Genomic DNA, 26,819 nt, shown 5'->3' with positions numbered 1-26,819 from the left:
CGAGAGCCAGTATCTGCACCCAACCCGCCACTCACAGCGACAGAGAAGCCATAGCCTACCTTGGTCTCCCTAATTCATCGCCGTCCTTGTGGGCGAATGATGGAGTCCGAAGGTGGCAAAGCTTGAACACCCTCCATCACAAGCTCAGCCAGAGAGCCTAACATTCTGCGGTTGATGACTCGAGGCATGTTCGGCCACCGCTCCTGAGCCCAAATCGCTACACCATTGCCAGCACGCCAAGCCCCTTCAGCTAGGTGGCCCCCAGCTTGGGCGGTGGTCGCCATGGCATCGTGGGCACGCTGGGCAGTATACGTAAGCCCGCCGGTAAGGTTGTTGTATGACCTAGCGAGGTTGTTCTGCGCAATCTGTGCAGTTGCAGCAAGAACTCCCTGCGGGATATCTGTGCCAGAAGGGCTCTGGACAAGGCTAGAGGTGCTATCTGTGAGTTAGCTTTGTGGTTTCTTAATAGAGGGCGTCTCCGAGAAATAAGAGCCAAAAGCAATTACAAAATCTTACCTCAGGCGGTGCTCCTCTTCAGTCTCGTTGAACATGGCAGCGCTAAAGTACCCAACCACTCCATCGTCATCAAACTGAAGTTCCTCCCGGGAGAGTTCCTCATCAGAGAGCTCCTCAGGGGCGAGCTCGTTCATGGAACGATCTCGGTGCATCGCCCCTCGAACGAGCGGCCCGTCGAGCATGTCGTACCCTTCCTCACGCTCTCCCTGGTCAGAGTTGTCATAATCAAGAGGGACATCCTCTCGGTCCTCAGGTTCCAGGCTGGGCCCATTTTCAGAAGCACCAGGCTCCCCTAAACGTTCCTGGGCTCGGCGTCGAGTCCAATAATCATTAGCCTGAGGGGCATTATCAGGCGCGGAGTCCGAAGACAGGTCAGTGCTGGATGCGTAAGGACTGTCCATTTTGTTTATCTATTTCTTTTGCGATAAGTGACTGCTTGTATCCGAGAACGGATGATGTTTGCCGAATAACTTGGAAGACACTTTTGTCTACGTGTGAAGGGGGGTGTGGTGATGGTGAAGGGAGGTGTGTGATGAGTTTGTTGGTGCCTAAGGTAAAGTTTGTTTGTGGTGAAAGGGAAACAATAGAAGCGTGCAGAAGAATTATCAGATTTACACTTGGATGAAATCCGTGAATACGTCGAGACTGTCAGTCCGTGTGAAAGTTAGGTGAAGACGGGTGGCAGAGGCAGTGAATCTGTGGGCAAGATATCAGAACTTGATTGATTCACGATGACTTAACACCCATAAAACTACTTTTAAAAACGAAATCCTTTTGTCTCTCCAATAACTAATTTAACTAGCGTAAAACCTGTATCCGTTACGCTTTCTTATTGTGTCGCTTCAGCCTCAGGTTCACGATATCGGGGGCCATCGGTGCCCCTTTTCTCGTAGTCAGCGCCGTCCATCAATACTGCCACCACACAAGAGCTAAATGTACATTTTTCCTATTATTTTATCTCACCCCTACCTCGAGTTTTTCGGTTTTGCAAATATTCGTATTTTGGGTCATTAGAGCATCACAAAACTACCTACTATAGTAAGTTGTGCGACAAGATTCTAGTCAACGGTGTCCTTCCGCTCTCTTAATCTACACCACTGGAAACCTTTCAGCGTCTAGTTCTACCACATGTCTGGGGTTTTCTTCGTTACTTCTAAATCCGCCAAGTAGGAGTCCATTGTCGAAGCGGTCGAAGGATTCTTTTGGTATTCAAGAGGTCTCTTATGGAAGATCTAGGTTTTGGTTCAGGACCATGTTCTATTCAGCGACTGCTGTTTCTCGGGTGAGCTCCGGTCTCGGTGATTCTTCAAAACGTGACTTCTTCTACCTTTCGACTCTGATGGTGTTGAAGAGCGAATCAATACTGTTTCTTATTTTATCATCCATTTGGTTTAGCAATGGTGGCCGTCAGGGAGTAAGATAACTTCTGACAGTGAATAAAGGTGCCAAAAGGATTAGGTAGTCTTAACACCTACCAAGTCTATATTAACTGGTGCAAATTTATACTAAATGAATTCGGGTCTTTTTGTCATTTGGGCTAGAAGTCAGAAGTCTTCTTGCCTCCCTGAGGGTGGTTACCTAAGGTAAGTTTAATACTCAGAAGTTTGTAAAATCTCTCGGGGAGCACAAAAGTCAAAACTGATTCTTTATACAAATATCATAATAAAAGCACCCTGTTCCGGCTTCCTCAATGTTTTGATTTTCCCCACGCATCGCCATAGTCTTTGGATTTCTCCTTTGTCATCTGAATCTTTCCATTTCCGTCCGCTTCCATCAGATCTATCTGTTCGAGTATTCCAACCGGATATTCTTACAGGTCAAAACTGTATGTATACCTAAAGCTTCTATTGTTGTCTCTTTAACATCGTCTCTAGATGGTTGGACCTCGAGGATTTCGAAATGCCGGCCGTGGCCGCCCCGGGGGAAGTGGTCGTCCCCAACGCAGTCAGAATCCGTACGCTTGTATTCATTGCGAGGGCCTCAGGACCCCGTGTACCAGCATGGTGTTTTTTCGTGCCCACAATTTCTTCGTCTGGGCCATGCAAGCAGAGTCCGAAGAGCAACGATATAGGTCCATCGAGAATCATCTCAAAGCAAGGGTCGATCAGAGTGTGGTCGATCAAACGTTTTACCAGGCTTGCCACGATCTACTTACCGCAGATGAGATACCAGTCGCCAGCTTGACGGAAGAGGTTCGCAACACTCTTATGGAAAACTTCAACGAGATAGATAACACAACCTGGCCAAAGCTCATGTATACACTGCGAGCCCATACGGAAAACCGACTTGTTGATCCTAGGGCCTTTCTAAGCACGCCCATTAACAATCAACTGGTGCAGATAGCGAGGCAAGTAACAGCCATGATAGGGAATCGCCTTGAACACTTCCGAGTCATTCAGTTTCCGTTCATGTGTCGTGGTAGGTGGTTTCTCGGATACTCCCCTGGAACCTTTATTTTCCGATACTCGAACTCCTTACCGTTCACTGAAGGAGTGAACAACACCCCGGGCCACATGAACTTCAAATTCGAAGGCCAAGTCCCTCGAAGCTCCTATGAGCATAAGCTACGACTCGAATCCCTCTGGAAGCCAGCCTCGGAATTGTTCATCAGCACGATTCAGTTGTTCGTCGGCAGAAGTCACAGAGCCAGATACCCGAGACAGGACTTCCTACGCACAAGAGGGATGATAGGTCCTGATATGTTCAAGCCCATCCTGGAGGATTGGATATCTTGTTCCCAAGGAAGCAATTTCGTGTTTCCGGGCCAAGATACGAAAGACAGCATTTTGAGACATGTAGTGGCCCAAGAGCTTGCGTGGCTTTTGCTTCAACTCAAAGATGTGCCTGAAATCTACGAAGGTGTTCATTCGCAGGAACTAGAGAACCTTCTCACAGCTGCCACCGGTATATCACTACAAGATCTTGCAGACCACTGGAACACCACGCTGGGATCAATGGCGTGGGGGCAGTTCTGTAGTGGGAATCGTGGAGAGCTCTTTATTTACGAAAATCAGGGGCAATTGGTAAGTCTCCAACCTTCCAGGGCTGTCCATTCCAGCACTATTCATATAGGAAATTCAATTTGAGCCTGAAGTCAGGCAATGATTTAAGGAACTTCGAGGAATCATCGTCTTAAAACAAACCTTAGAAGTCTGAGTTGAAGTTGGACTTGGGTTTGGGCTGGACGCGGTCAAATATTTACCCGAACCGAATTAAGCTAACAATTTCCTCTTGCAGGACATCTGGAGCCTCTACAATAATCAAACCTTCAAATACGACTGTCTCAACCCAAGTGTCGAGCATAACTTGCCCCAGTTGAGAGACTGCCGAGCTGCACTCCAACCATACGATCAATTGATTCAGGAAAGACTGCGTCAGGCCCACGAAGAAGCCGAACAAAGCGAACAAGTCTCGGCCCAACCATTCAATGCGCCTTTCCCTACACAGAATTAAGACGAATCGAACCGCCGAACGATAATTAACGCCAATTCGTTTCGAACTTGAGTTGGATTACATCATTGTTGCAATACGATTGTCCTGAATATTTATGTCTTGATCAACAACTTGAGACCTCCCCGCCTGCTTCGCACCGCCAAACCTTACGATGTCTTCAATATTCTCTCTCCGCGGGCTCTTTACCCGCCAGCCTGCTTCTACGACGCAAACGACCCGTCTTTTCTCTACCACGGCGAATATGCTTGCCCGCACACCTCCCAAGGCCGCGCCGAAGAGCCCCAATGCCGGCAAGGTCCCTCCTCGCAGAAAGCACGCAGCTCCGAAGTCCGAAAACTTCTACCGCATCCGCACGCTCCGCCAAAATATGTTCTCTCCCGCTCCCCCTCCTCTACGAATGGCCCGTCTTCGATACCTCCGCCACTGGACCATCCACCGCGCTTGGCAACTCTTCCGTCGACAGCAGCATCTAGCAACTGAGCAGGAACGCTCTCGCATCTTCAGCGGCATGTACAATGCTTGTGAAGAGCTGCGCAAAACAGTTGGCCCGGGAAACAGAGACGAGGGCTACCTGTACCGTGTTGCTATGGAAAAGAAAGGTGTCTGGGGTCTTGACGCAATTCCCATCGAGTATGCGCGTTATCAAACAGATCACCCAGCTAAGAACGCATGGAACCATGAGTGGAAGAGGAACAACGATTGAAGTATTATTTACTGTCCCAACCCGAAAAAAAATGTTTAGAATAGAAAGTGTACTGTATGTATGATAAGGCAGCTGTCAGATGATAGTGATTAGAAAGCCAATGTTTACGATTCTTATTAAGCCCATTCAAGGGGAGGCAAAATACTACTTAAGGCCACTCAATCCTTTCAAAGACGTCGTGAAAGGTAGCTAGTTATGCATGAACCACATTAAATGCAAAGATCATCACTCTCATTAAGTATCAGGTCCGTAAATGACAGCACCAATCTCCCGTCATCTTAATCCATGTCATTGATTCACTCTCATCTTCCCAACGCTCGACAAAGCCAGTTCTATGCCGCTATTCCAATTATTAATACAGAGAGTGAATATGCGTATCTTAACCCGCTCGAACCAAATCATGCAAGTGTCCTTCTTTCTGCCCATGCACCCTTGCTCCTCTCCGATTTTTGTCTCTCCTCAGGATGCCAGGTATATAAAAGCTGTTTCTGCAATTCCGCTCAGATATTAAGAGTGTCAGGTCAGATGAAATGACCAGTATTCGAAACAGATCCAAAATGCAGTTCCGGATCGTAAGGAAATTGAGGGTGCACATGGCTGGATGGTAGTCACTTTGTTGTGTCTGAGAAGACTCAATGAGCGAGTCTTTGCATATTGATTATCTGCTGAATAACAACGCCAGAAAGGAAACGTGATAGTGAGGATGTCGGCATTCGAGAGAAGATCGGCCGTGGAATAGATAGATAGTAAATAAGATCGGGTCGGCCGAAACGCCGGAATGTGATGCTGCCTTTAGCTTCAATTCCGTGATGATGAGTTTTGAGAGTGAGCGAGTGTAGAATATAAGAAAGGAAGTTGTCCTCCTGGGGCGCCGAGCAATAAATCCTCTATATCCTAAATTGATTCCCTGATGATCCAAAAATCTACACTCGTCTCCAGATGTCTGAACATATGTTGATAGTGCGGCCGAGGCGAAGTGGTGATCGATCGCTTAAAGATGAAACCTAGGAACAGCTGCATGTTGTCCCTGGTATTGTGTGTGAGCACATCCAAGTGGCGTGGATGGTGGTTCGTTCGGAGGCGCATGGCTGACGGTTTTACAGCACAACGCAGCAACCGCCGCCCTCGCCCTTCTCAAAGGTCAGCAGAGCAGCACGAGTGGCAGCCTCAAATACGTCGTCGACGCCTTCGCCGCTCAAGCTGGAGCATTCAAGATATCGCTTTGCGCCAATTTCCCGGGCGATTGCCTCTCCATCATGTTCAGACACAAAACGCATCGACTTCTTGCGCATTTCTTCGATCGCGACGGGATCCTCTCGAAGATCTTTCTTAAGACCAACGAGAATAATGGGAACACCGGTGCACAGGCGGGTGGCTTCCTCAATCCACTGCAAGAGAAACACGTCAGCTTTCCAGGGTTCATCACTAAGCGCATATTGCATGCCGAAGGGGCCGTACCTTGTGCTTAACGTTGTCAAGGGAATCTGGTGTGTCGACGGAAAATCCTATCAAGATGACATGGGCTTTTGAGTAGGCGAGCGGTCGTAATCGTTCGTAGTCTTCTTGGCCAGCGGTATCCCATAGAGCAAGCTGGACGGACTTGCCGTCTACTCTACAATCTGTCACGTAGTTCTCAAAGACTGTGGGGATCTATATAATACGAAGTCAATAATCGTCGTCGCAAGGGGTTACGGTCGAGGCTCACATAATGCTGCAAACAGGTTAGCAAGGTTTGATGACGATATGTAGAGTTGGAGGACTCACTGTAGGAAAGTAACCTAGCGTAAATACGCTCAGCAAACTGGTCTTGCCGCAGGCACCGTCACCGATAATGACCAACTTCCTACGGTACGTCGTTAGTGATCCGATTGATCATCAAATATCTTGAGTATGTCATGATGAGTGTGGCAGGGAGGAGTATCGTTTTGGGCCTGATGGGTAGCGAAGCTTGGGAGCGCGATGAAGTCGTACCTGCGGATAACGTTGCTAGGATTTGCGCTCATGATGACTGAGTTATGTGACCTCGAGGCTGCGTGATGATGACGTTTCGAGACTAATCGTAGGAGGAAATCGGATCTGGAGTCTGCTACGGGCCCCAGATCTGGGTAATGCGTCGGTTAATCGTTACCGTCGATTGATTATGGGTGGAAGAGCAACGAGCTACAGCGATCAAGAGGGCGTCGTCGCGGTGATAACAACAGGAACAAGCTAAGCTAGACCGAAAGGGATTGGATAGGACTGGATTGAGTGATATGAAGGTGATGATGGTTAATTGGAGAGTAAGGTCGGTTCGGTCAGAGAAATGTCGTCGAGATCTGGGATAGGACCCCTTATTTTTTTGCCAACGGACTTTTTGGTAAGAGAATCGTTGGATGGGTGAGTAAAGTAACAAGGGACGTCCGGACCTGAATGAGCGCGCGGACGTGGAGCGAGGAGGACAGGGCCAGATGGAACCAGCCAGGTCAGGACAAGCCGGGCCAGGTGCAGGCAGTACGTAAATACGGTGCTAGTATACGGTTCAGCTGCCAGGGTATGCAGTGCAGTCCAGGGTTTGTGCAGTGAGATCAGGGCGTTTTTAATGGTGAGAGTAATGTCTAGGACGGAGCGAGTGCCAGGGAACTGGTTGGATGAACAAATTCTTCAAAGAATAGAATAGTAGAGAAACAAGAAAGAAGATGAAAGAATGATGTCTAATGGGCTGGGAATACGAGACCAAGACTGACGGGCAGGACTGATGATTGATTGACCGAGATGATAGGACAGTGAAGGACTGTGGTGAGGTGGTGCTGTTCTTTTTTTGTCAGACCTGTTTCTTTAGCCTCAGTCTAAAATGGAGCTGAGGCGGACTGGGCTGGGCTGATGTACATCGGATTCTTGAAGATTGTGTAGAAAAGATGAAACGAGTCATTCAAGATGTTAAGGAATGAATAGATCGATAATCTGATACGAATTAAAGGTATCCCCAAGAAACTAACGTTTAGTTATACTATACGCCGTAGATCTAAAGCTAGAGAGGCAGCCTCTTTTCTATTGTTGGAACAGCCGGGCTTGTTTACGACGGCGACGGTGGTGGCATCGGTGATGGTGGAGAGCCCGCGTTTCCATGGATGGACAGATTCACTCACTGACTGCACTGTACTCACTGTACTCACTGCACTGAGGTGCTCCCCTGAACGGGTAGGCCATGTGGAGCCTCGACGAAGAAAACGGGTCCGGGGGACCTTTTTTAGCTGAGGATGAGGTGAGGTCTAGTGGAGGACGACAGCCCTGAAAGTTCTCTAGTACAGGTTCTGTGACAGCTGGGCTGCCTGAGTGGACTGCGCATTATCACAAAGTGGGCTTCGACAGCATGAGTTGCTTCTTGTTGAATGCTACGGCAAGTCTGTGGTTGTTGATCGACATGGATTAAGGTACACGAGATGTGCCGGAGAATGGATCGTTACAACGGCATCTTCTGACATTTTGACTACGTAGCTTTAGGAAAAGTCACTGAGGGACTTCAATTGGAGGTTTTGTCATCAGCAGCATCTGATTAGCATAGCCCATCCCATCATGAGTTGATCATTGATGGACTTGCAACAAATAGCAAGCCCCCTGTGGCGGAGCATCCACAACTGTATATCCAAAACAAGTAATATGATTGAAGCCAGCTCGGTTAATTCTGACATTCTCCGCCCTGTACCAGCTCGATGGGAAGAATCTGAATAAGTATTTCTAACGGTCGTTGGAAACAAAATTGCAGTGCCGTTACGCTTTGGTAACCGTCATAAATCGTCACTAGAGACTCAATTAGGTAAACAGAAGTCGGTGGAGAGTTTCGTCGTCATGGAGCCTCTCAGCTCAACCCAACTCCGCCAAGCCAAACAAAACTCACGGACCGTTCTATCATCTTCAATGCTCATATCTTCTTCAACGAATTAGCTGTCTATGTTTTGTTTCTGCATCGATAGCTTCCATAGACGGCAGGGCCAAGGTGTCCTTCAATACGACAGTAACGACAGAATTCAGATCTAGGCAAGCATATCAACAGATCCACATAAAAAGTGCCCTTGTCTTTGCTCGGAGGATTAAACATTTGGGCTCAGAGATGCTCGTCATGCCAGCCAATCTCATTGCTGGGATGCAAAAATGCATGGCCGCCGCCATTTGAGGCTGTGCAGACTAACCCACACCCGCCAGCCGGTAAGCTAAAAACAGGAACCAAACCAGCCCTGGAGCCCTGGAGACCAAGGGGCAGGACGAACTACTGCTTTAGCACTGACGCTTATTGCCTGTTGTGCAGCGATGATGGAAAAGTCCCCTGGAAATAGAAATAGCAACAGAACCCTAGCTCGTGTCTCAAGACTTCATGCCATGCTACTTGAGGGCATTGGATGAGATCAACTCGACCATTTTGCGGACGATCCCGTTAATGCGCTCCATCTTCTTGGCTCCCTCACGCTAACATGATAATATGGATTCCATGAGAAGGATTTCGGTGTTTGTGAGTTGCGCCGGCGGTCCGCATTGCTGACGTTCGGATGTCTGCAAACGTCCCTTCAAGTTCCTTTTCCCTCTGACGTTAGTGTAGAAAAACTTCAATTCTCACCTGCGTGGATCCTTCATGACAGCATACTGTACGGGCATACCCGATGAGCTAGTTGGCCCGTCTCACTGTCTATGTCCGCTTACGTTGAATGCAACAACGACGCCTCGTGGCCGATGTCACAGTAGGCAATAAACTCACTGCCCTACAAGGCTGCGGTGGTGTTTGCAGGTGATGCCACGATCCTTCGTCCCAATAATGCATGCATAGCTGTCAGCGTCTTGATGGCTGCTTGAGTCTTACCTGCATATTCCCTTCGTCTGGTGGGCAAAGATCGCATCCGTTTACCCTTCCGATCAACTCTGATTCAATGTGAGTGGTACTCCAGGCGGCGTTTGTACGGACAGATTTCAGCAATTGAGAATCCTTCGTCTATGTATGGACAAATAGCCGAAACATGTTGCGTCGTCCTCTCCCGTCGATGCTGTCCTCCGTCGTTTGCAACATGCATGGACAAGGGGCAACACGGCATCGTCTCAATTTGGTATCCTGTCACACACATAGGTTTGCGCGTCGAGATGTATGTCGTAGATTCGTTGCACATGGTCTGATCCAGCTGTTAAGATAAGAGATAGAGTCGAGTCTGTGAGGCTTTCATGTGGCTCTTGTGCGATTGTGCTGGCCATGTTTAATGTTGCACGGCGTCGGCAGCCATCGTGGTGCCTGTGGATGACGAGTTTGGTGGTCAAATTTGTTCTGCACATCGGCATGAGATATGAAGATCCTAATTCGGGCCTGCTTCTTCTGATGGTGATCTGCCTTGGTTGCTCCCTGGTAAGGTTATGTCTATGGAGTATTGATCGTCTCGCGAAGACGGGACCGGTGTTTTCCCACCGTTAATAACCAAGCCGTAGTCTGTTTGTCAAACATGCACTGGACCCTGTTACAGTCCTGTCATAATATTGGAATGTTGATTGCTTAATCGATTTCAGAGCTTGTGGAGGAGTAAAGGCCAGTCCAATAGCTTTCCTAAGTCTTGGATTCTCTTGAGTCACGAGACTAAAGTGTGCTTAGGTAGGTATTGAATGCACTTCACGATTACTTTGTTACGCACACATTGTGTACAATTGAGTAACAGACAGGAGATAATGATGCAGCTTTCGGTTGAGAAATAACCAATAGACGAATTGGGTCTTTGGTGATTGCCAAAAAAGAATTGATTGTCTCTGCTGCTTCATCCCCAGGTTCAGGGTAGCCCCGAGACGAGTGACGTTGACATCAAGGTTGCTGTTTGTAACCCCACCCTCGGAAGGCACAAACAAACCAAATCGCCAGATCTCAACATCACGTGCAAGATCACACCAGGACACCAGGCTAGGGGAATAGCGGGGCATATCCCGTCAATCAGATGCGTGCCTGACCACATCACAGTGTCGCTGGGCAGGTTCGGCTGCATGAGAAAGTACAGGTGCTATGCAACTCCACCAAAGAGTGACTTCTACCGTCCCATCTTGTTTGAGCCTTGAGCCTCGAAGCATCAAACAACACCAGACAAAGAACGTTACAACATTTCCGCACTCTTTTATCTTCAATCCGAAGTATCTATACAACCCTCCGACTGCGCTTACGATTTTATAACAGCAGCAATAACAATCAATCCATTGGGCCCCTTCCCCGCAGGCGTCATCGCTGACCTAACCCTGACCTTGGCCGCTCGCTCTCCGACTGTGAGTGCCTCATTTTGAGCCGTCCCCAGAGACCCTCCACTTGCAACGTGCCCGCAGCCGCCTAACGACCACGACTTCACCGTTTTGACACGCGCGATACCCTCCGCTTCCAAGCTGACACGCTCTCGCGTACTAAAGAACCAGATTCCTCATACGCCGTCCTCCAATCGACAGACACGTGTCGCGCACAGCATCTTCATGCCCTCGACTGCTTTGCTTCCGTAACCTACGATGCCGGCCAACAACCAAAGACCGGCCGCCCAAACTCCGGTATCACCACGAAATACGGCAAAATACACCAACAAGGATGGCTCCAAGTTTATCACCGTACCCAAGGGCGCTACCTCTGAGTCTTCCTTGCCTTCGACCCCCACAACTGCTAAAGCCAGTGCCCCCCCACTAGAGGCTTCCAACCCCGACAATGACCCTGCTCCAACAGTCAACCGCAAGAAGCAGAAGCGTAGACAGAAGGCTGCTTTAAAAGCCGCCCAGCAAGCTGCGAACGGACATACCAACAATGCCGCGAGTGGTGGTGCACGCACAGGTTCTATGTCAGGGCGCGGCCCCGCTGACCACGAAGAGGTCGAAAGCGACGATGAACATGAGTATATCCTGGCGAGCGAATTAACAGGCCCAACTACAAACGGACACCCCCCTTCGGATTCCAAATCGAAGAAGAATAAAAAGAAAAAGAAGAAGGGAGGAAATGCCGATCCTACATCACCTGTACCCGAAACTCTTGAATCTGAGCCCCAATCGCACTTGTCGCAAGGCCCTGGAATGTCACGCGATAAGATATGGAGTACTAGCAATCAAGAAGAGCGCGAACGCATAAAAGCGTTCTGGCTTGGATTGGGCGAAGACGAGCGGAAATCCTTGGTCAAAGTCGAGAAGGATGCTGTTCTGAAGAAGATGAAGGAGCAACAGAAGCATACATGCAGCTGCACTGTGTGCGGACGGAAGCGGAATGCAATTGAGGAAGAACTGGAAGGCCTCTACGATGCCTACTACCTGGAACTCGAACAATTCGCAAACCAAGGCGAGGGACCACCTATGCTACCCTCAGCTCGAGATTTCGCTCTAAGACCGCCCCGGGGTCTGCCATCAAGTTATGCCAACCGCCCGCCATCGCGCGGTCGAATAGTCGAACATGTGGGAGACGATGAAGACGAGGACGAGCTGGAGGAGGTTTACAGCGAAGACGAAGTGGAGGACGATGACTACAGCGACGACGAACCTCCTGAAGAATATCAAAACTCACATGAACGGGACGTCGCCGATTTCTTGACGTTTGGCAACAGCCTCCAAGTCAAGGGTACGCAGCTTCTTGATTCACTTCTCCGCAGATATGGTAACATGGACTTAGGTGGTATTCTCACCGTGGCGGATGACCTCCTGAAGAACGACGGCAAGCGGTTTATCGAAATGATGGAACAGCTTGCCGAACGTAGGATGGCAAGGGAAGAAGACGCCCGCGAACACTTCTCACGGGGCTACGGACACCCTAATGGCTCATACTCCAATCCACATAATCATCCTCCTCCTGAAGAAGACGAATACGACGAAGATGAGGACGAGGAAGATGACTTTGATGATAGTCAGGATGAGGAGTATGAGGAGGAAGAGGTATACTCAAACCCCTCTGTGATACCATCCCAGTCCCATACTGAGTGTTGCTGCCAGGACCAAATGACGGAGGAGCAACGAATGGAGGAAGGTCGACGCATGTTCCAGATATTCGCCGCCCGCATGTTTGAACAAAGGGTTCTCTCAGCGTACAAGGAGAAAGTCGCCAAGGAGCGTCAACAGCGGCTGCTAGAAGAACTTGAGGCCGAAGACCGAGAATCCGAATTGAAGAAAGCTAAGAAGGCCAAAGACGCGCAGAAGAAGAAGGACAGGGCTGCACAGAAGAAGCAAGCACTGGCCGAGGAGAAAGCGCGTAAAGAGGCGGAGAAGGCTGCTGCAGACGCTGCTCGGCTAGAAGCTGAGAGGCAACGGGTTGCTGAACAGAAAGCCAGGGCCGAAGAGAAACGAAAGCTAAAGGAGGCGCAGAAGAAGGCTGACGAAGAAGCTCGCTTACGCAAGGAGGCAGAGAGGCAACGTCGAGCTCAGGAGCGATCCGAACAAGACCGCAAGGCCCGCGAAGCCAAAGAAAAGGAGAAGAAGCTTAGGGAAGAACAGCGACAGAAAGAAAAGGAGGAGAAAGAGCGCGAGGCGCAGGAGCGGAAGGACAAGCAAGAGCGCGACAAGCGGGACAAAGAAGCTCGTGCTGCAAAAGCCCAGAAAGATGCCCAAGCAGCCCGAGAAGCTAAGGAGAAGTTGAAGGAGGAGAAGGCAGCTGCCCAGAAGTCGGCAAGTCAGACATCACAACCAATCCAAATCCCGAAGCGTGGTTCCCAGCATCCGGTACCGATCCCGGCAGCTCTTCCACAACAACCGTCGAATCCTGCAAGCTACGCCTCCCCGAAGATTCCAGTCGCCACTCCTGTAATGTCCAAAGCACCGACTCCTATAAGACCTCGGACCCTCTCACAGCAAGACAGTGGAGCGCAATCCGCTACAGCTTCGTCTACAAGCCAAAACCCTTCACCTCATTCCATGACACCCATCATGAGCCCAGGTCTAATTGGCCAGCGCCACGGAAGCGCAAGTACTCAGCATTCTCACTCCGTATCTCCAACAAACGGACAACCGAGACTGTCAGGACAATCTCCTTTCCAGATACCTCCTATGGGAATGCATCCGCCTCCGGGATTGCACCACCACCCGGCCCCACCAGGTTTCCCTAATCGCATGTCACAGGATGGCTTTTCAGCGTTTAGACATGGGCCTGGTGCAATGATGCCTCCTCCTGGTATGAACGGGCCAGCTGGACGTGGATTTCCCTTACCGATACCACCAGGTTTCTCACAGCCAGGAGTTGATCAATTTGACATGAATGGATTCCCGATACCGACGGAGATACCTCCATCAACGCATCATCGCCAAAGTTCATTCCAATTTGACACGCCGCCAACCCCAACACAACCCATTGGGCGACCTACTCCCATTGGGCGTCCTGGAAGCATAAACCTTGGCCGCTTATCTGACGACAAAGAAGATGAAACTGCACATCTGGGTAGTCGGGCTCTGTTGGAAGATGACGAGCCGCTCGAAGTCGAAGGGATTATGGGGGTGCGAAACCAACCACCTGGACCTAGGCCTGATTATACCACAAGTCCCTTCTTGGCTTCAGCGTTTCCGCTAGCCCCCAATCCGTGGGGCCCTCCTGGTGTCGGTGGACATCCTTTGCCTCCTCCAGGGCTCAACAATCCTGTCTGGGGCGCACCGAGTGCACCTCCTGGCTTTGGCATGTCTCCTGTTCCTGCAATCAACTCTCTTCGAACCGCGTCGCACCCCAGCTTCCCCCAACTTCGCGCAATGCTCTGCCAGGCATGCCAGGAACTCGCTGGCTCGGGTGACCAAGAAGGTTACATCGACCTCTCAACTCTGAAGTCAAGAATTGAGGCACTGTCAGGCGACAGTATTTCAGAAGCTATTCTCATCAACCTTTGCGACACCGAAGGAAACCCCAACAACGGAGGCGGTACTTTAGTTATCCGACAGAATAGTGGAGGTTTTAGCCACGCCGTCCGATGGGAACCCGATCTAAACGATGGATTTTATCGAGCAGTCGGTGCCCCAGGTGAGATTGGTAGCCCAGTGGCTGGTCAAGCAACTCTGCGAGGGGGAATATAGGAAAAGTCTCAGCAGCGTAAGACGAGCCGACAAACTAGCCGTAATTCCTTGTCTGTCAGAGATTTGGTGCGAGATAGCACCCCTCTGGGTCCCGAACCCTCTGCAAGTTGTGATCAGCTTATCCCCTTGCTAGGAGGTCACAAAAGAGGGAGGTCGTCTTTACACCTAAAGGGTTCGTCAAACGTATCTGAGGTTTGATCGTTTCGATCCTTCAGTCAACTGATCACAAACCCAACGATTCGGGGTGAGTCCCAATATGGCTAACTGGCCCACCGAGACAGCACCAGCTGCGGGCATGAAATTCTGGCACTGCTCATCAACGGAAGACATCTAAATCCAACGCGTTAGCTCATTTCCTTCGGGTGAAGGTATATTCGGATTCAATCCTAGGAACTTTGACCAAGTGTGTTACCAATAGTCGAGAGGAAGATCTTGCATGGATACCCAGGTGCGATTTGCTGCCAAATGTTGCAGTTAAAGGGAAGCGATGAGGAAATTCGAACAGCGTAAAAAAGCGCTGAGCTCAATGAAAGAGTATTGTTCAAGCAGCGGATCACAAGCATCATAAGCCTTGACTAGTTCCTTACAATGCGTGTAGTTGGCCTGTGAATGTGAATAATGTTCGTGACGATGATTGACCAACACAGCTCACAACAATTAGCCTCGAAGTACCAGCCAAGTCTGGCCGTTTCTTTTTCCAACGCCAGTGGCTTGTGTTCGCCATAAACTTTCAGCCGTCACAACTCTCACCTCAACAGGTGCGAGTATGTGCCGCGTGTGACCATTTTTGTGGAAAGCTACAAGATGAACAACATGTGAGAGGCCAGATGGAAGCACACGTAATACTTTAATTCAACGTCTAGCTGTTGCCATCCCCATTTCATAAGGTAGATGAATAGATACATTCGCGCACCAAAGTTGCAGACTTTATCCTTTCCCATTGCTCCAAAATACTCAAACATGTCATGTAAGGTTTGTTCCCCTCCGGGCCTGATATCAAGGTATCGAAAAACACGTCATCCTCGGCCTTGAAGATTTTCAAGCCTCGGATATTTTCCCCGCGCTGGCATTCACACAGGCATTATAAAGAGATGGCGAGCGCTTGGGAAGAGGCAGCTCCATGGCGAGCCGAAGAGTTCAGTTTTGAAAAGAATACTCTTCGGAGACTCGGTGAAGCTGACTCGTTCCCGTAACCCTCCCTCGACGAGACCGATCCGCCTAGATTCGGTCCTGGAAGGGGTTGCCGGCGCCGGGGGCGGATTGGCCAGAGGCGTTGCGGATGAGGGGCTGGCGCTGAGCAGCGCGCTGCTTCTTTGTGGCGGCACGGGCCAGGGCGACGGCCTCAGACTTCGCGACGAGACGCTTCTGCTCCTTGCGGTCGCGGCAGCACATGAAGGTGAGGTAGCCGAGCATAAGAGCGGCTGAAGCAGCGAAGACGATGGCGATGATGATACCAGCGGTGTCCATCTCTTTCTTGGTCATGCAAATATCATCGGCGGAAGAATCGGTTGTGCAGAGGACCTCGTCGCGGCACGAGCTGGTGCTGATCTCAGTGCTGTAGCAAGTGGCGGTCTTGGTCTTATCCGAGACGGTCTCAAGGTCGCACTGCTCGGTACTCTTCTTGAAGGTGGTGTAGCAGTCGGTTCCTCTCGAGGTATCGGCACGCTTCTTGAGCTCACCAGTGGCCTTGGGGCCGTCGGTGATGGCAGCGGCGGCTTCGACGCGGGGAATAATAGCTGGCATGGGAGCGGCGTTGAAGCGCTTCTTGAGCTCTCCGGCCTTGGCGAGTTCGGAGCATCGCTCGAAGGTGTAGTGAGCCTCCTTGGCGGCGGCGTCGGAGGAGCAGCCGGCGGAGGTGTAGCAGGTCTTGAGGGCGGCCTCGTCGGTCTCCTTGAGGTTGGCGAGGCAGTAGGAGAGAGCGCCCTTGTTGGCACAGTCAGCAAAGGCAGCGAGGTCCTCGTGGTGGTTGGCGAGACACTCTTGCTGGACAGCGGCAAGGGCGTTGCCAGCGAAGAGAATGGCGGTTGAGAAGCGCATGATGAACGGGTTCAACGGTTTTTGGCTATTTTTTCGAGATTAGGTTTCGATGGAGAGGATGCCCAGCAAGCTCTGTACTTTCTGTTGTCGAAAACGAATTGGGCGCCTGAAACCAAGACACGCTCAATCCAAAAAGGGGAGAGAGGATGAATTTGGGGGAGGGTGGATTTGTTTGGTGGTTTTGATGGGGAACGATAGGAAAGAAAAAAGAGGAAGAAACAAGGAGAGGGAGCAAGCGAAACGAAGCGAATGGGATGGGAAATGGAAGGGATTATCCGTCCGTTTCTTTTTGGGCTGAACCTTGGTTTCTCTGGGTGAGGGTCCTTGGAAATGGAGTAAAAAATAAGAGGCAGAGGCAGTGAGAGAGAGGCAGGGGATATGAGGCGGCCTTTGGGCTGGCAGTGCTTACTGGCCACTGGCAAAGCTGGCAGCGAAGTGTTACGGGCTGGTATTATTATTATGGGGATCTTTAGAGTGTTGCTTGTGCTAAAAAAAGGGGAGATGAGGAGACGGATCCTTTCTAGACGGGGGTGAGAGGCCTTGAGCCACAATTGACTAAACCTGAAAGGGGATAGAACATGAGAAGAGATTGAGGGTCCTTGCCTTTGGTCTTTGTTTGCAGATGTTAGGGCTGTGATTGTTCTGTTCTGTTTTGGGTGCAGAACTGGTGATATTGCTAACTATTTTGGAGTGGTAGTGTCTGTATGCGCATAGTAGTTGAGCCCATCAAGGACGGATCTCATCAATATCCATGCCAATGCATGCCCATGATGACGGCTGATGCTGATACTTTGCTGATGATGCAGGATCACAGGTGGGAACTTAGCTAAACCCGCTAGCCAGCACTGGAGCTGGGCTGAGCTGGATTCAAGACAAAGACAAACATCAACAAAGAGAATCAAGACATGTTTACACACATTGCTATGAGAACAATCTGAATCCTACATTAAAGACTTACTAGGTGTCACAAGAAGCTGTTACTGTAGATCAAGATTGAGCGATATTACTGCTGACATGCTGAAACTTGACTCTCGGGCTCTCCTTGTGCAAACTACCTACGTAAGCCCAAGCCTTGCCATGTCTTCCCGCAAGCGCTGATTGAGGTGGCTGAAAGAGCGGATAACAGCACAGCTGGCAAGGATGGCGGTGCAGCGACCAATCGATGCCAAGTTTTGGACATCTGGTGCGACGACGGTTGTGGGGTGAAGCATGAAGGAGAGTGACATTTCGATTGGCTTCATCGTCCATGTTTGAACTGCCATGCGTTTGTGTGTTTGCTGGAGAAACAGTTGGTGTCATGACAAACAAAATACGGACTACAAAATGAAGAAATCAATCAATGGGCAGGATGAGAAGAGATGTTGTATAAGCGGTCAATACCCTGAGCTTACTCTACCTCTGGCTCTGCTTACATGTACCCATAGGCGTTATGCAGCTGAGATGGACCCTGTCGCTCATCCCGACGCCATCAAATATCTGCATCTCATTACCAGATGGCCAAGTAGGCGGGAGAGAGAAAAAAAGAAGGAATATATCATAACTGTCCATCACCTTACAAACACTCTGAGGCTATCCCAGGTTTTGAACAATCACCTATCGGTATATCATCATGAGCTAAGGGTCCAGAGACCAATGCTGGAAAGCTTATATATGAGCAAAGCTAACAAGCATTTGATCTTGTCGTAGGTAATTCATGAGGATCTGATTCTGTATCCCGACAAACCTCATGCCCGCAAACAGGCCATCCTGATACTTTCCGCCTTCATCGCGTTATCTCATCGGGATGTACCGAATCAACCACAACTCGCTAAAGATACAGGTGATGTTCAGGGGCTGAAAATGCCGAGCAGCATTTGTAGTGGTCAGTGCCCTCTGTGCCTGAGATTGACAGAAAAGCATAATTCCAATGCCAAGACACATCACTTGTCAATCATTTCACCAGCAAATAACATGAACAAACATTAAAAATGCCCGAGATCTTGATCGATTTTAATCGTTCCCCCTCTTTAACACGCACGTCATGTTTTGTCCCTTGAGTAACCGACGCGTAGCCAATCGAACTGAATCTGGGGATTATTAGCCATGTGAGTCTACGTCATCAACTTTGGCGTGAGCTTCCTGCTTTTGCCTCGTATGTAATGCAATGATTGTACGCAAGCTTTATGTATAAAAGGCAGCAACCGACTCTTTGATCTTTCTTTATTCTACATCGTAGACTCCACTACATTTATCGAACCATCTACTACTCTCACATAAAACAGATATAACGCCCATCATGCCTCTTGTCGTTCCTGGTATCAACTCAACATCCGGCGATAAGGCCGAAGAATGGCAGAACAAGCTCGTCGGCAAGAAGCTCTCCGACGAAGAGACGTCGACCGAGACTGTGCGCTCTCCCCGAAACCTCTTTGCCGTCTTAACATATTGCTAACATTGACCTACAGGTCTTTGCTAAGCGAGACCTCCCCCAGGAGACACGCATCATCGAGCCCGGAATGATGGTCACAAAGGACTTCAAGGAGGATAGACTCAATGTTCACCTCAAGGATGACGGAACTGTTTCACATGTCGTCAAGGGCTGATCTGGTGGTGCGTGGTTGACCCCTCCACCAAAAGGAGGGGCATTGCTTATGTACGATAATGATGGGAACAGGATTCGCCTGTAATGGCGAAGGCGCAAGAGAATAACAGGATCATGAATTTCCCTTACATTATTTCCGTTGTGTTCATTAATTGTGATCGTGTGTTGCGATGTTTTCTGGAGACTTTGGTGCTGTGCCTCCGTTATTGCATCTCGAGATTTACCCCGCCACCGATGCCGCGGGGCACTTGTCGACTTGACTTTTCCATACCAAAAGCACCCCACCAAGACACGATACGACCCGACACGACAAGTTCAGCTTCTCTACCATCCATTTTCTGTTTTTTGTTACATAAACCACACAGCTCAACTTCAGCATTATACCTGTTTCGGCACTGCCGTTAAATCGCCACAATGTTCAAGAAAGAGTACATTTCCCCGCCTTGAAACCTCTCAAAGCTCTCATCTAACCGTGACCAGAATCCAGGGCTCACCGAAGCAAAAGCTCAAATCATCCGTCCAGCGCTCCCTTCGCCAGGGCCTTCTCGACACATACCCTCTTCTCAACCCCTACATCGACGAGATCCTGCCCAAGAAGGCCTCCCTCTCAAGCATGAAGCTGACCGACCGCAACACCCTCTACGTTCTCGACTCGACACCTCTCTTCTACCAACAGGATCTCACTGGCATCCTCATTCCTCACCTCCGTCTCGTACACCGATTCCCTCAAGCGTTCCCCAGCATTCGCATAGACCGTGGTGCCATTCGGTTCGTCCTCTCGGGCGCTACCCTCATGGCCCCTGGCTTGACTTCCCCAGGAGGCAGACTGCCTGCCGATGGTGCCCCCGAGGGTCTAGAAGAGGGCAAGGAGATGGATCAGAAGATGGACGAGGAGGGGCGATGGAGCAGAGAGCTTGTCAAGGGTGAGCCTGTGGTTGTCATAGCTGAGGGCAAGGAGGAGGCCTGCGCAGTGGGAACACTTGTCGTGGGAACCAAGGAGGTCAAGGCCAAGGGCAAGGGACCCGTGATTGAGGACGCGCATTATTTGGGCGATGGACTGTGGAACTTAAGCACTGAGTAAAATGTGGTTTGGTGTTGGGGATCGGAGTAGGGTTTTGTGATACCAATGAACAAGGGAGGGAAAACACAATTCAAGGTGGAGAGCCATGAATGAGATGATCATGACTGGTTTAAATGTATTCTGGAAAAACAAAAAAGGTCATAAATAGACTGGTGCATCCTGGCTTTGGCGATGATTGAGTGCGTCATTTATACGGGACGTGGGAACTTTGCACTGATGGCCGAAGATTACCTGTCGCGCGACCATAAGGTGAGACTCTATGGCTGATAGAACCTACAGAGCATTGCTCTCTTGGTAGGAAATGCCTGGAGGTTAAGCTGGTCTGCCTATGTTGATCCAGACCTACCGTTGACACCGCATCGTAATGCGACTGGTGAAGATAGAAGCAAGGTCATTCTCTTTCCTGGCTGTGGAGAGCTCACATACGCAAACAAATGTCGCCCGGTGCTTCTTTATGAATAGTCTTTTCCGTGAAGCAATAAACACGAATTGATCTGCTGTCGCGTGGCTGTCAATTCATGAGACATCCTGTCATGGGACCTACAGCTACGTTGACCTCATTCACAGCGACCACGTCCCAAACAACACGAAAGAAAAGACCTTTCGTATATAATTTAGATTGAGTCTTTAAATTGCATGGGGGAACGGACCTGGAGATAGGGCTTCTGATTTTCTGGGGAAGTGTCAGGCTGGCTGCATGTAAGTTGAGCCTCTGGCAGCTGAAGGCTGACTATCAGGCCGCCAAAGGTTCGCAGATGACCTTTTAGATCGAAATGAAGCAGCAAAAATGCTCCCATATATGTATAAGAGCCTTGGAGACTGTATATCAAAGTCATTTTGCAACTTTGGTACCCGCATTTTGCAACTCATGCCTGGTCTTCCGTTTTTAGACTCTTCGAGCGTTTGACGTCGATCCATATTGCGACCACAGACCTCATGAAACACGGTCTGAGTTTACTACAACTAAAAGTTTGTTCCGGCTAGTAATACTAACGTTCGATTCCTCAAGCGGGTGTGTAGCTAGGTATGTAGTTGAGCTCGAGTTGGTGATGTTCCTGTCTTACCAGCTGAAGGTTTGGGGCTATTTCTTAGTCCACAGCTACGATAAAAGGTAAAAGCTAAATATAGTTCAAATATATGAAGATTGGAGAGCTTTAATGACTCTCTATCTATGCTTTTCATGGTTATAGAACGTTATCCGCAAAAGAATTTGGGGAGTGTTCACAGCTTGAGGAAGAATTTATATGAGACGCAATAGATCCTTATTTGTACTTCAAGGAGTGGTGAGCTGAGCCTTGTTTAGAATCGTTGAACCCTTTCTCACCTTCTGATTCAATACGTGTCTATGCTTGCCGACCTATACAACTTCTCATCCATTCTTGGCACTCTAGTAACTCCATCTCCAAATCACCCATCCAACAAACCCCAGTCCTGTAATCCAATGGCCAGCAGCTTTATATCTCAGCTCGTCACCGCCGTTCATCCAGACAACCAAACCGTCACCAAGTCTCACAATTGACAATATCGCCGAAAACGTCGTCACGGCGCTCTCATTGCCCTGATGTTGCAGCGCCATCAAAGCAAGACCGTATGATATCTCACGAAGACCCTTGAAGTACATGAGTGGTGAAACAGAACCACCTCCAGTGTCGATTTTACTGGGTTCGAGAAGAAGACCGACATGGCCGTACTCTTTTCGTGGTGAGGAGAGAGCCATTATACCACGACTGACACAGGCGCCGCCGAGGATGTAAGAGGGAATGGATGAGAATGTTGTCATATTTGGATGTGGTGAAATGCAACTATTGCGTTCAAAAAGAAAGATATGGGGATCCAATCAGGAGCCTTGATAGTATGGGAATAGTCGAGGTTTGAGAAGTTTAATTGTAGCAGAGTGAGATAAGGATCTATGGAGTCTGCTTACGCATATACCTCATTCAGTTAGACTGCAACTATCTTGGGACATAGTCTATGTCAACCTCATTTCAGCTCGAACGTAAACTGTTTTCATGATTTTAGGAAAGCTGAACCACTGCTAAGTGTAATAAAGATATCTGTGTTGCGCAAGAAACACCATGTAAGTGAGGCACCGCCCATCTAGATCATATCACATCGCCCATTTACTGACTGACTGTTGATTAAATCTTAGATATTGCTATAGCTTACTAAACGTCAATCCACTCAAACTCCGCTCTGGCTATTGCTAGAGCTCACTTCAGGTTTCAATGCATAGCCTGTGTGGAAATTAGCAACGCCTGGGACTGTCTTTTTCACTGCATGAATTTCTGTCGATAGAGTAAGCTTTCTTTCCTTTTGCTGTAAAAGTTCTTCAATGTTAACATCAATTTCATAATTCTCTCCTTTGAAATATCCCTAGAGACACAGATATTCCAGGTTGGGAGGCAGAGCATCGATAAGTCGGAATGGTGACTCTCTAAGGTAATATGGAGGGCCGAGAAGAGCACTGCGCTAATTTTGGGGCGAGTGATTGATCTGAAATCGTGTAGAGAAACAACGGTTGATCAATAGGCACGATAATCAGGCATGTTTTTCAACCAGAAAGGCATGCGGCTTGACTACATCTCAAGCTGGAAGTACTCGCCGCTTCTTTGCTCAAAACCCTCCATCCGGTCGTCCTCCGAATTTGACCTTCTGTGTATTCAAGCTCTGACATGTCGAGCTCAAGCACTTGCAGTGTATTCTTGTGCTGGAGGAGACTCTTCCACAGCTCTTTGGGTCTTTACTATACCGTCCCGGATCTCTCTGCCGTAGCCCTCCAACAAAGATCTTGAGTGTTTCAAGAGCCTTGGGAGCCCTGCTCATCATGCACAATGTCGATCCGGAGACCTCAGCGTGGCTTAGACATATGTTCTTTGTGCTGGATGTCCCGGGTGCAACCAAACAGTCAATTTCATACTCAGCGACACCCTCCATGGTTAAAGGTCTCTGTTAGTGGAAGCCTAAGCATCGAATATACTCAGCAAGATCAACATCTTGATATGATCTGATATTCAGTGGCGTTTGTCTGACGACCTCAACGGGTTTCAGCTGTTGCAACCCAGGGTGATTGACTTGATCATGGTTGTTTTCTTTTTAGCAAATATTCTTTGATGAGAGCAGGGAAATCAGCTATACGGGTAGTAGAGAGCTTTTCACAAACAGATAAAATAATGACAAGTGCAGCAGCGGCAAAACGACGCTCGTTGTTATCAAAGTCCCTTGCATTGTCCGGAACCTACACCAACTAATGCACCTTCTTCCATTCCAAAGCCTCAATGATCGACTGTGATAATTGATCTCCGATGCCAAGAGATGTAACGTGCCTTTTGAGCAAATCGTGTGCATCGTGGCCAACCCCACGATTGGCGCGCTTTGGGTGTAAGTCTTTGCCACCGCCTGAGCGTAGATCATCCTCATCGTGAAAGCAGGAATAAAAATCCGGCCAAGAGTTTGTGTCGATGATGATCTCACGCAAACGAGTCTGCCTTTGCTGGATCGACACTATACGAGACAAGGAGAGGGTATAGCCCCCCAATATCGTCTCTGGATGTGACTATGATAGTTCCGTATGCTGGGGGCAGGGTTGGTATAAAATTGTAATAGAATATAATTATGTACGGCTATGTTGTTGCGGCCAAGGCTGTGCCTTGAGCTTGGGATTGCTCGACGATAGTCGAAGTGAGGCAGTGAGCTCTGAACGTTGAGCGAGCTATTCTCGAACAAAGCATAGTTGGGTTTGATTATGTTGATTACGCTTCAGCATAGCGAGCAGAATTGTAACTATATCCACCAGCCACGGCACTTGTTGCCGGATCAACACTAGCTAGCACCAATTTTAGCAGCATCGTTCTATTCGAACTGAAGGATGAGCGTCTGTCATTGAAATACTGCAACGTTAAAAACTTGATTGTCACTTCACACAAAAGGGACTCAATCAATGATATCAGATGGTGACAACGTCATGTTAACTTTTGTCGTTGAATACAGGCTGATCGGCACTGGACCTCGTATTATTCCGTCCAATCTCGTTAGATTTTGCAGATCAGGTGCTTGGAATACCACGTCAAGAGCAAAGTTCAAGGATCGGACTTCTTAATCTGGGGCACTATAGCTGAAACTGACCGTTGCCCACTGCCAACGTCCTTGTATTTTCACGATATATGGCACTCTGAACCTTAGATGTTATTAACCGTCACTGTAGTGGAGAAACTGCCATTCTCCTATTCATGCTCAACCACAAATAGATACATTTCTGCGAGGAACATTCCATGTTGAGAATCTATTCTATGGGGCTTGATCTTGGCACACTTGGAGTGACTGATCATGACGGAATATTCTTGCTCCTAACCTAGAGCCTTAGCATAGGCCATTATTTCCGGGTAGACTTCCGCCCCCTTATGAAGAAACTTTTCCGAATTTTATCAACATCAACAGAATAGCGGAACTCGGCATCAATCAGCAGATGTAGTATTTCACCTGAAATATCGCAACGTGTCTCTGCATGAAGAAGCTCGCATTTACGAGGAGCTCCATTTGTGGCAATGGCCCAGAGACAAGTTTAATGCCAATGCCATCGTAGATGGTCAGTTTAGCTTAGCTTGGGCCACTAGGAATCGAGACTATGACGTCTGTAGTCAAGCACGGAGGGTCCACGCATTAGCTAGGGCGAGATTGAGTGCCTCGGCATCGAACGATAGGTTCTAGAAAAGGCTGGACGTTGCTAATTTTAGAGAGCTCAATAGCTGGGGTTGGGCTCTGGTCACGGGTGGCTTGCCTTGGGCTGCCGTTATCCCTAGCGTTGGCGTTGGCTGGCCTGACCCTTACGATTTTAGCCATGTCTAGCAACGCTTCTGGGGCCTGGACCTGGGTTGTTCGGCTCGACCGCCTGAGCTCTCAATGCATTATGGGGTACAGTGGGTTTATTTCAGGGAGATAATTGTTGAGCTATAGTGGACTGTGGAGACACCTCGTATTCTTTATTCTTCCGCGAGGCGGGCGACATGCCGTCCTCACCGCGGACCTTCGGACTGGGGCTGGGGCTTAGAGCCCGTTATTGAGGCAACTGCCGAAGACGATCTCTCAGATATGACGATGCGAGATGAAGATGAACAAGGGGAGAGAGTGTGTATATAAGACTATCGATGTTATCTTCTTTTCGACATTAGCTCACTCACTCATCACTCACACTCTCAACCTCAACCCAATCAACTCTCAACCACTCTAAACCACCACCACCACCACCAACAACAACAACAACCGCCAACATGCAGATCAAGGCTCTTCTCATCACTCCCCTCGTCGCCGCTGGCGTCGTCTCTGCTGCCCCCAAGGCCAGCAGCACTCCCAAGTCTACCTTCTTCCAAGGTCTCGCCCTCCGCTCCGCCAGCCCCATCCACTTCAACTACATCCAGGCCAACAAGGAGTCCTTCGAGCTGAAGCTCAAGAAGCAGGAGGCCAGCTGTGACGACGGCAAGCACCACAACGATGTCACCTTCCACCTCTACAACGACGAGCTCTGGCTCTACTCCGTCGGCAACCCTGGCCAGCAGGCCTACGTCGACCTTTCCGGCATGGGCCAGGGCAAGTTCGGCTACACCACTGGCGCTCAGCCCATGCCCCGTAACGGCCAGCGCAAGGGTTGGAAGATCGACAAGGACGGCATGCTCACCTTCGACGGTTCCAGCTTCGTTGCCTGCCCCAACGGAGACAACCTCGAGAAGACCTCTTGGTCTGTCTGGGTCTACAACAGCATCGACAACCCCGGCGGTAACAAGAACTGCCTTCCCTTCTCTGTCAAGGCCGCCAAGGTTAAGAAGCCTGTTGGCTGCTTGTACTCTCAGGTCCAGCCCGACGAGTAAATTCTGGCTTATGATGGAATGTTTCTAGCACATATTTTTGCATAACCTCTTGGTTGAGGTCATTGGGTTTAGAGGATGACAAGTTATTCATTATAATAGCGTTTTGGTTGGGTCATAGAACCTGGATAGAGTACATACTCAATACTTATTTGCTTCTTTCAACATTCGTCAATTGCCATTGTATGTGATGTCTCCAAGGAGAACAACCATCGGTCTACTCTTTAGCCCGTCACCGGTCGCACTCCAACACTTTCTTCCATTTGTCAAGGAACAACAGTCCGTAGTGTATTCAATTGACCGCCTTCATAGCTATTGCAGCTCATGACAAACAAAACGAAGAGCAAATCATGAATCAGGGGATTTTGTCCTGCAAACTTCCAATGCATGAATGTCGATCCTCCTCGACTGAGCTTACCGAGTGCACTCCACCGATCCTCTACGACCTCACTGAATACCCTCACCCGAGCGCCCACACGTTCCCCAATACCCACTCTCAAGCCCTGATACGCATCTATGAGCGAAAGCGCCGTTGAATCGACCGCCAGAGCAGCATCCGCGATTACCTAGCAAATCTCCGACCGGCAGACTAGAAGGCTCCCC

The 26,819-nt window shown here is 49.3% G+C and overlaps 10 protein-coding genes across 10 annotated transcripts; 6 read left to right on the top strand and 4 right to left on the bottom strand.

The window, feature by feature from the left end:
• Positions 1-74: 74 nt before the first annotated feature.
• Positions 75-917, bottom strand: FOBCDRAFT_206527 (uncharacterized protein; the record flags this gene model as incomplete). Its single annotated transcript, XM_031190355.2, has 2 exons — positions 75-435; positions 517-917. 2 exons carry the CDS (start codon positions 915-917, stop codon positions 75-77), a joined length of 762 nt encoding a protein of 253 aa, XP_031034340.2.
• Positions 918-2,516: 1,599 nt separating this feature from the next.
• Positions 2,517-3,969, top strand: FOBCDRAFT_323092 (uncharacterized protein; the record flags this gene model as incomplete). The annotated part of the gene is made up of 2 exons (XM_031190354.3): positions 2,517-3,539; positions 3,754-3,969. The coding sequence occupies 2 exons, from the start codon at positions 2,517-2,519 to the stop codon at positions 3,967-3,969; spliced, it is 1,239 nt and encodes a 412-aa protein (XP_031034339.3).
• Positions 3,784-4,825, top strand: FOBCDRAFT_53223 (uncharacterized protein). The gene has a single exon (XM_059612235.1). The coding sequence runs from the start codon at positions 4,121-4,123 to the stop codon at positions 4,670-4,672; it is 552 nt and encodes a 183-aa protein (XP_059467849.1). The 5' UTR covers positions 3,784-4,120; the 3' UTR covers positions 4,673-4,825.
• Positions 4,826-5,487: 662 nt separating this feature from the next.
• FOBCDRAFT_53216 (P-loop containing nucleoside triphosphate hydrolase protein) lies at positions 5,488-7,086 on the bottom strand. The gene is made up of 5 exons (XM_031190351.3): positions 6,644-7,086; positions 6,437-6,515; positions 6,378-6,383; positions 6,131-6,322; positions 5,488-6,060 (listed from the first exon to the last, which is right to left on the bottom strand). Exons 1-5 carry the CDS (start codon positions 6,673-6,675, stop codon positions 5,770-5,772), a joined length of 600 nt encoding a protein of 199 aa, XP_031034336.1. The 5' UTR covers positions 6,676-7,086; the 3' UTR covers positions 5,488-5,769.
• Positions 7,087-11,110: 4,024 nt separating this feature from the next.
• Positions 11,111-14,855, top strand: FOBCDRAFT_298645 (salt tolerance down-regulator-domain-containing protein). Its single transcript, XM_031190344.3, has one exon. It carries the CDS (start codon positions 11,156-11,158, stop codon positions 14,660-14,662), a length of 3,507 nt encoding a protein of 1,168 aa, XP_031034329.2. The 5' UTR covers positions 11,111-11,155; the 3' UTR covers positions 14,663-14,855.
• A 641-nt stretch (positions 14,856-15,496) lies between these two features.
• Positions 15,497-17,140, bottom strand: FOBCDRAFT_231684 (uncharacterized protein). Its single transcript, XM_031190343.3, has one exon. It carries the CDS (start codon positions 16,697-16,699, stop codon positions 15,881-15,883), a length of 819 nt encoding a protein of 272 aa, XP_031034328.1. The 5' UTR covers positions 16,700-17,140; the 3' UTR covers positions 15,497-15,880.
• A 1,696-nt stretch (positions 17,141-18,836) lies between these two features.
• On the top strand, positions 18,837-19,408 carry FOBCDRAFT_231683 (uncharacterized protein). The gene is made up of 2 exons (XM_031190342.3): positions 18,837-19,085; positions 19,144-19,408. The coding sequence occupies exons 1-2, from the start codon at positions 18,975-18,977 to the stop codon at positions 19,279-19,281; spliced, it is 249 nt and encodes an 82-aa protein (XP_031034327.1). The 5' UTR covers positions 18,837-18,974; the 3' UTR covers positions 19,282-19,408.
• A 122-nt stretch (positions 19,409-19,530) lies between these two features.
• On the top strand, positions 19,531-20,816 carry FOBCDRAFT_323087 (uncharacterized protein). Its single transcript, XM_031190341.3, has 2 exons — positions 19,531-19,708; positions 19,761-20,816. Exons 1-2 carry the CDS (start codon positions 19,695-19,697, stop codon positions 20,359-20,361), a joined length of 615 nt encoding a protein of 204 aa, XP_031034326.2. The 5' UTR covers positions 19,531-19,694; the 3' UTR covers positions 20,362-20,816.
• An 820-nt stretch (positions 20,817-21,636) lies between these two features.
• On the bottom strand, positions 21,637-22,220 carry FOBCDRAFT_231680 (uncharacterized protein). The gene has a single exon (XM_031190340.3). It carries the CDS (start codon positions 22,139-22,141, stop codon positions 21,749-21,751), a length of 393 nt encoding a protein of 130 aa, XP_031034325.2. The 5' UTR covers positions 22,142-22,220; the 3' UTR covers positions 21,637-21,748.
• Positions 22,221-25,422: 3,202 nt separating this feature from the next.
• Positions 25,423-26,381, top strand: FOBCDRAFT_231677 (uncharacterized protein). The gene has a single exon (XM_031190339.3). The coding sequence runs from the start codon at positions 25,626-25,628 to the stop codon at positions 26,217-26,219; it is 594 nt and encodes a 197-aa protein (XP_031034324.2). The 5' UTR covers positions 25,423-25,625; the 3' UTR covers positions 26,220-26,381.
• The last annotated feature ends 438 nt before the right edge of the window (positions 26,382-26,819 follow it).

This window comes from Fusarium oxysporum, chromosome IX (genome assembly GCF_013085055.1).
Source record: "Fusarium oxysporum Fo47 chromosome IX, complete sequence".
In the NCBI taxonomy this organism is placed as follows: Eukaryota; Fungi; Ascomycota; class Sordariomycetes; order Hypocreales; family Nectriaceae; genus Fusarium; species Fusarium oxysporum.
The sequence above is the reverse complement of the archived record's forward strand: the minus strand, read 5'-3'. Positions and strand labels throughout refer to the sequence as shown.

What these genes read in the sequence shown, in the direction of transcription:
- FOBCDRAFT_53223 (XM_059612235.1), top strand. Translation starts at nt 4,121, where the DNA reads ATGTCTTCAATATTCTCTCTCCGCGGGCTCTTTACCCGCCAGCCTGCT.
- FOBCDRAFT_53216 (XM_031190351.3), bottom strand. Translation starts at nt 6,675, where the DNA reads ATGAGCGCAAATCCTAGCAACGTTATCCGCAG. An exon ending in CCTAGCAACGTTATCCGCAG is followed by an intron (nt 6,516 to 6,643) that starts GTACGACTTCAT and finishes GACGTACCGTAG; the next exon opens with GAAGTTGGTCATTATCGGTG. An exon ending in TTGACAACGTTAAGCACAAG is followed by an intron (nt 6,061 to 6,130) that starts GTACGGCCCCTT and finishes TTTCTCTTGCAG; the next exon opens with TGGATTGAGGAAGCCACCCG.
- FOBCDRAFT_298645 (XM_031190344.3), top strand. Translation starts at nt 11,156, where the DNA reads ATGCCGGCCAACAACCAAAGACCGGCCGCCCAAACTCCGGTATCACCA.
- FOBCDRAFT_231684 (XM_031190343.3), bottom strand. Translation starts at nt 16,699, where the DNA reads ATGCGCTTCTCAACCGCCATTCTCTTCGCTGGCAACGCCCTTGCCGCT.
- FOBCDRAFT_231683 (XM_031190342.3), top strand. Translation starts at nt 18,975, where the DNA reads ATGCCTCTTGTCGTTCCTGGTATCAACTCAACATCCGGCGATAAGGCC. An exon ending in AAGAGACGTCGACCGAGACT is followed by an intron (nt 19,086 to 19,143) that starts GTGCGCTCTCCC and finishes ATTGACCTACAG; the next exon opens with GTCTTTGCTAAGCGAGACCT.
- FOBCDRAFT_231680 (XM_031190340.3), bottom strand. Translation starts at nt 22,141, where the DNA reads ATGACAACATTCTCATCCATTCCCTCTTACATCCTCGGCGGCGCCTGT.
- FOBCDRAFT_231677 (XM_031190339.3), top strand. Translation starts at nt 25,626, where the DNA reads ATGCAGATCAAGGCTCTTCTCATCACTCCCCTCGTCGCCGCTGGCGTC.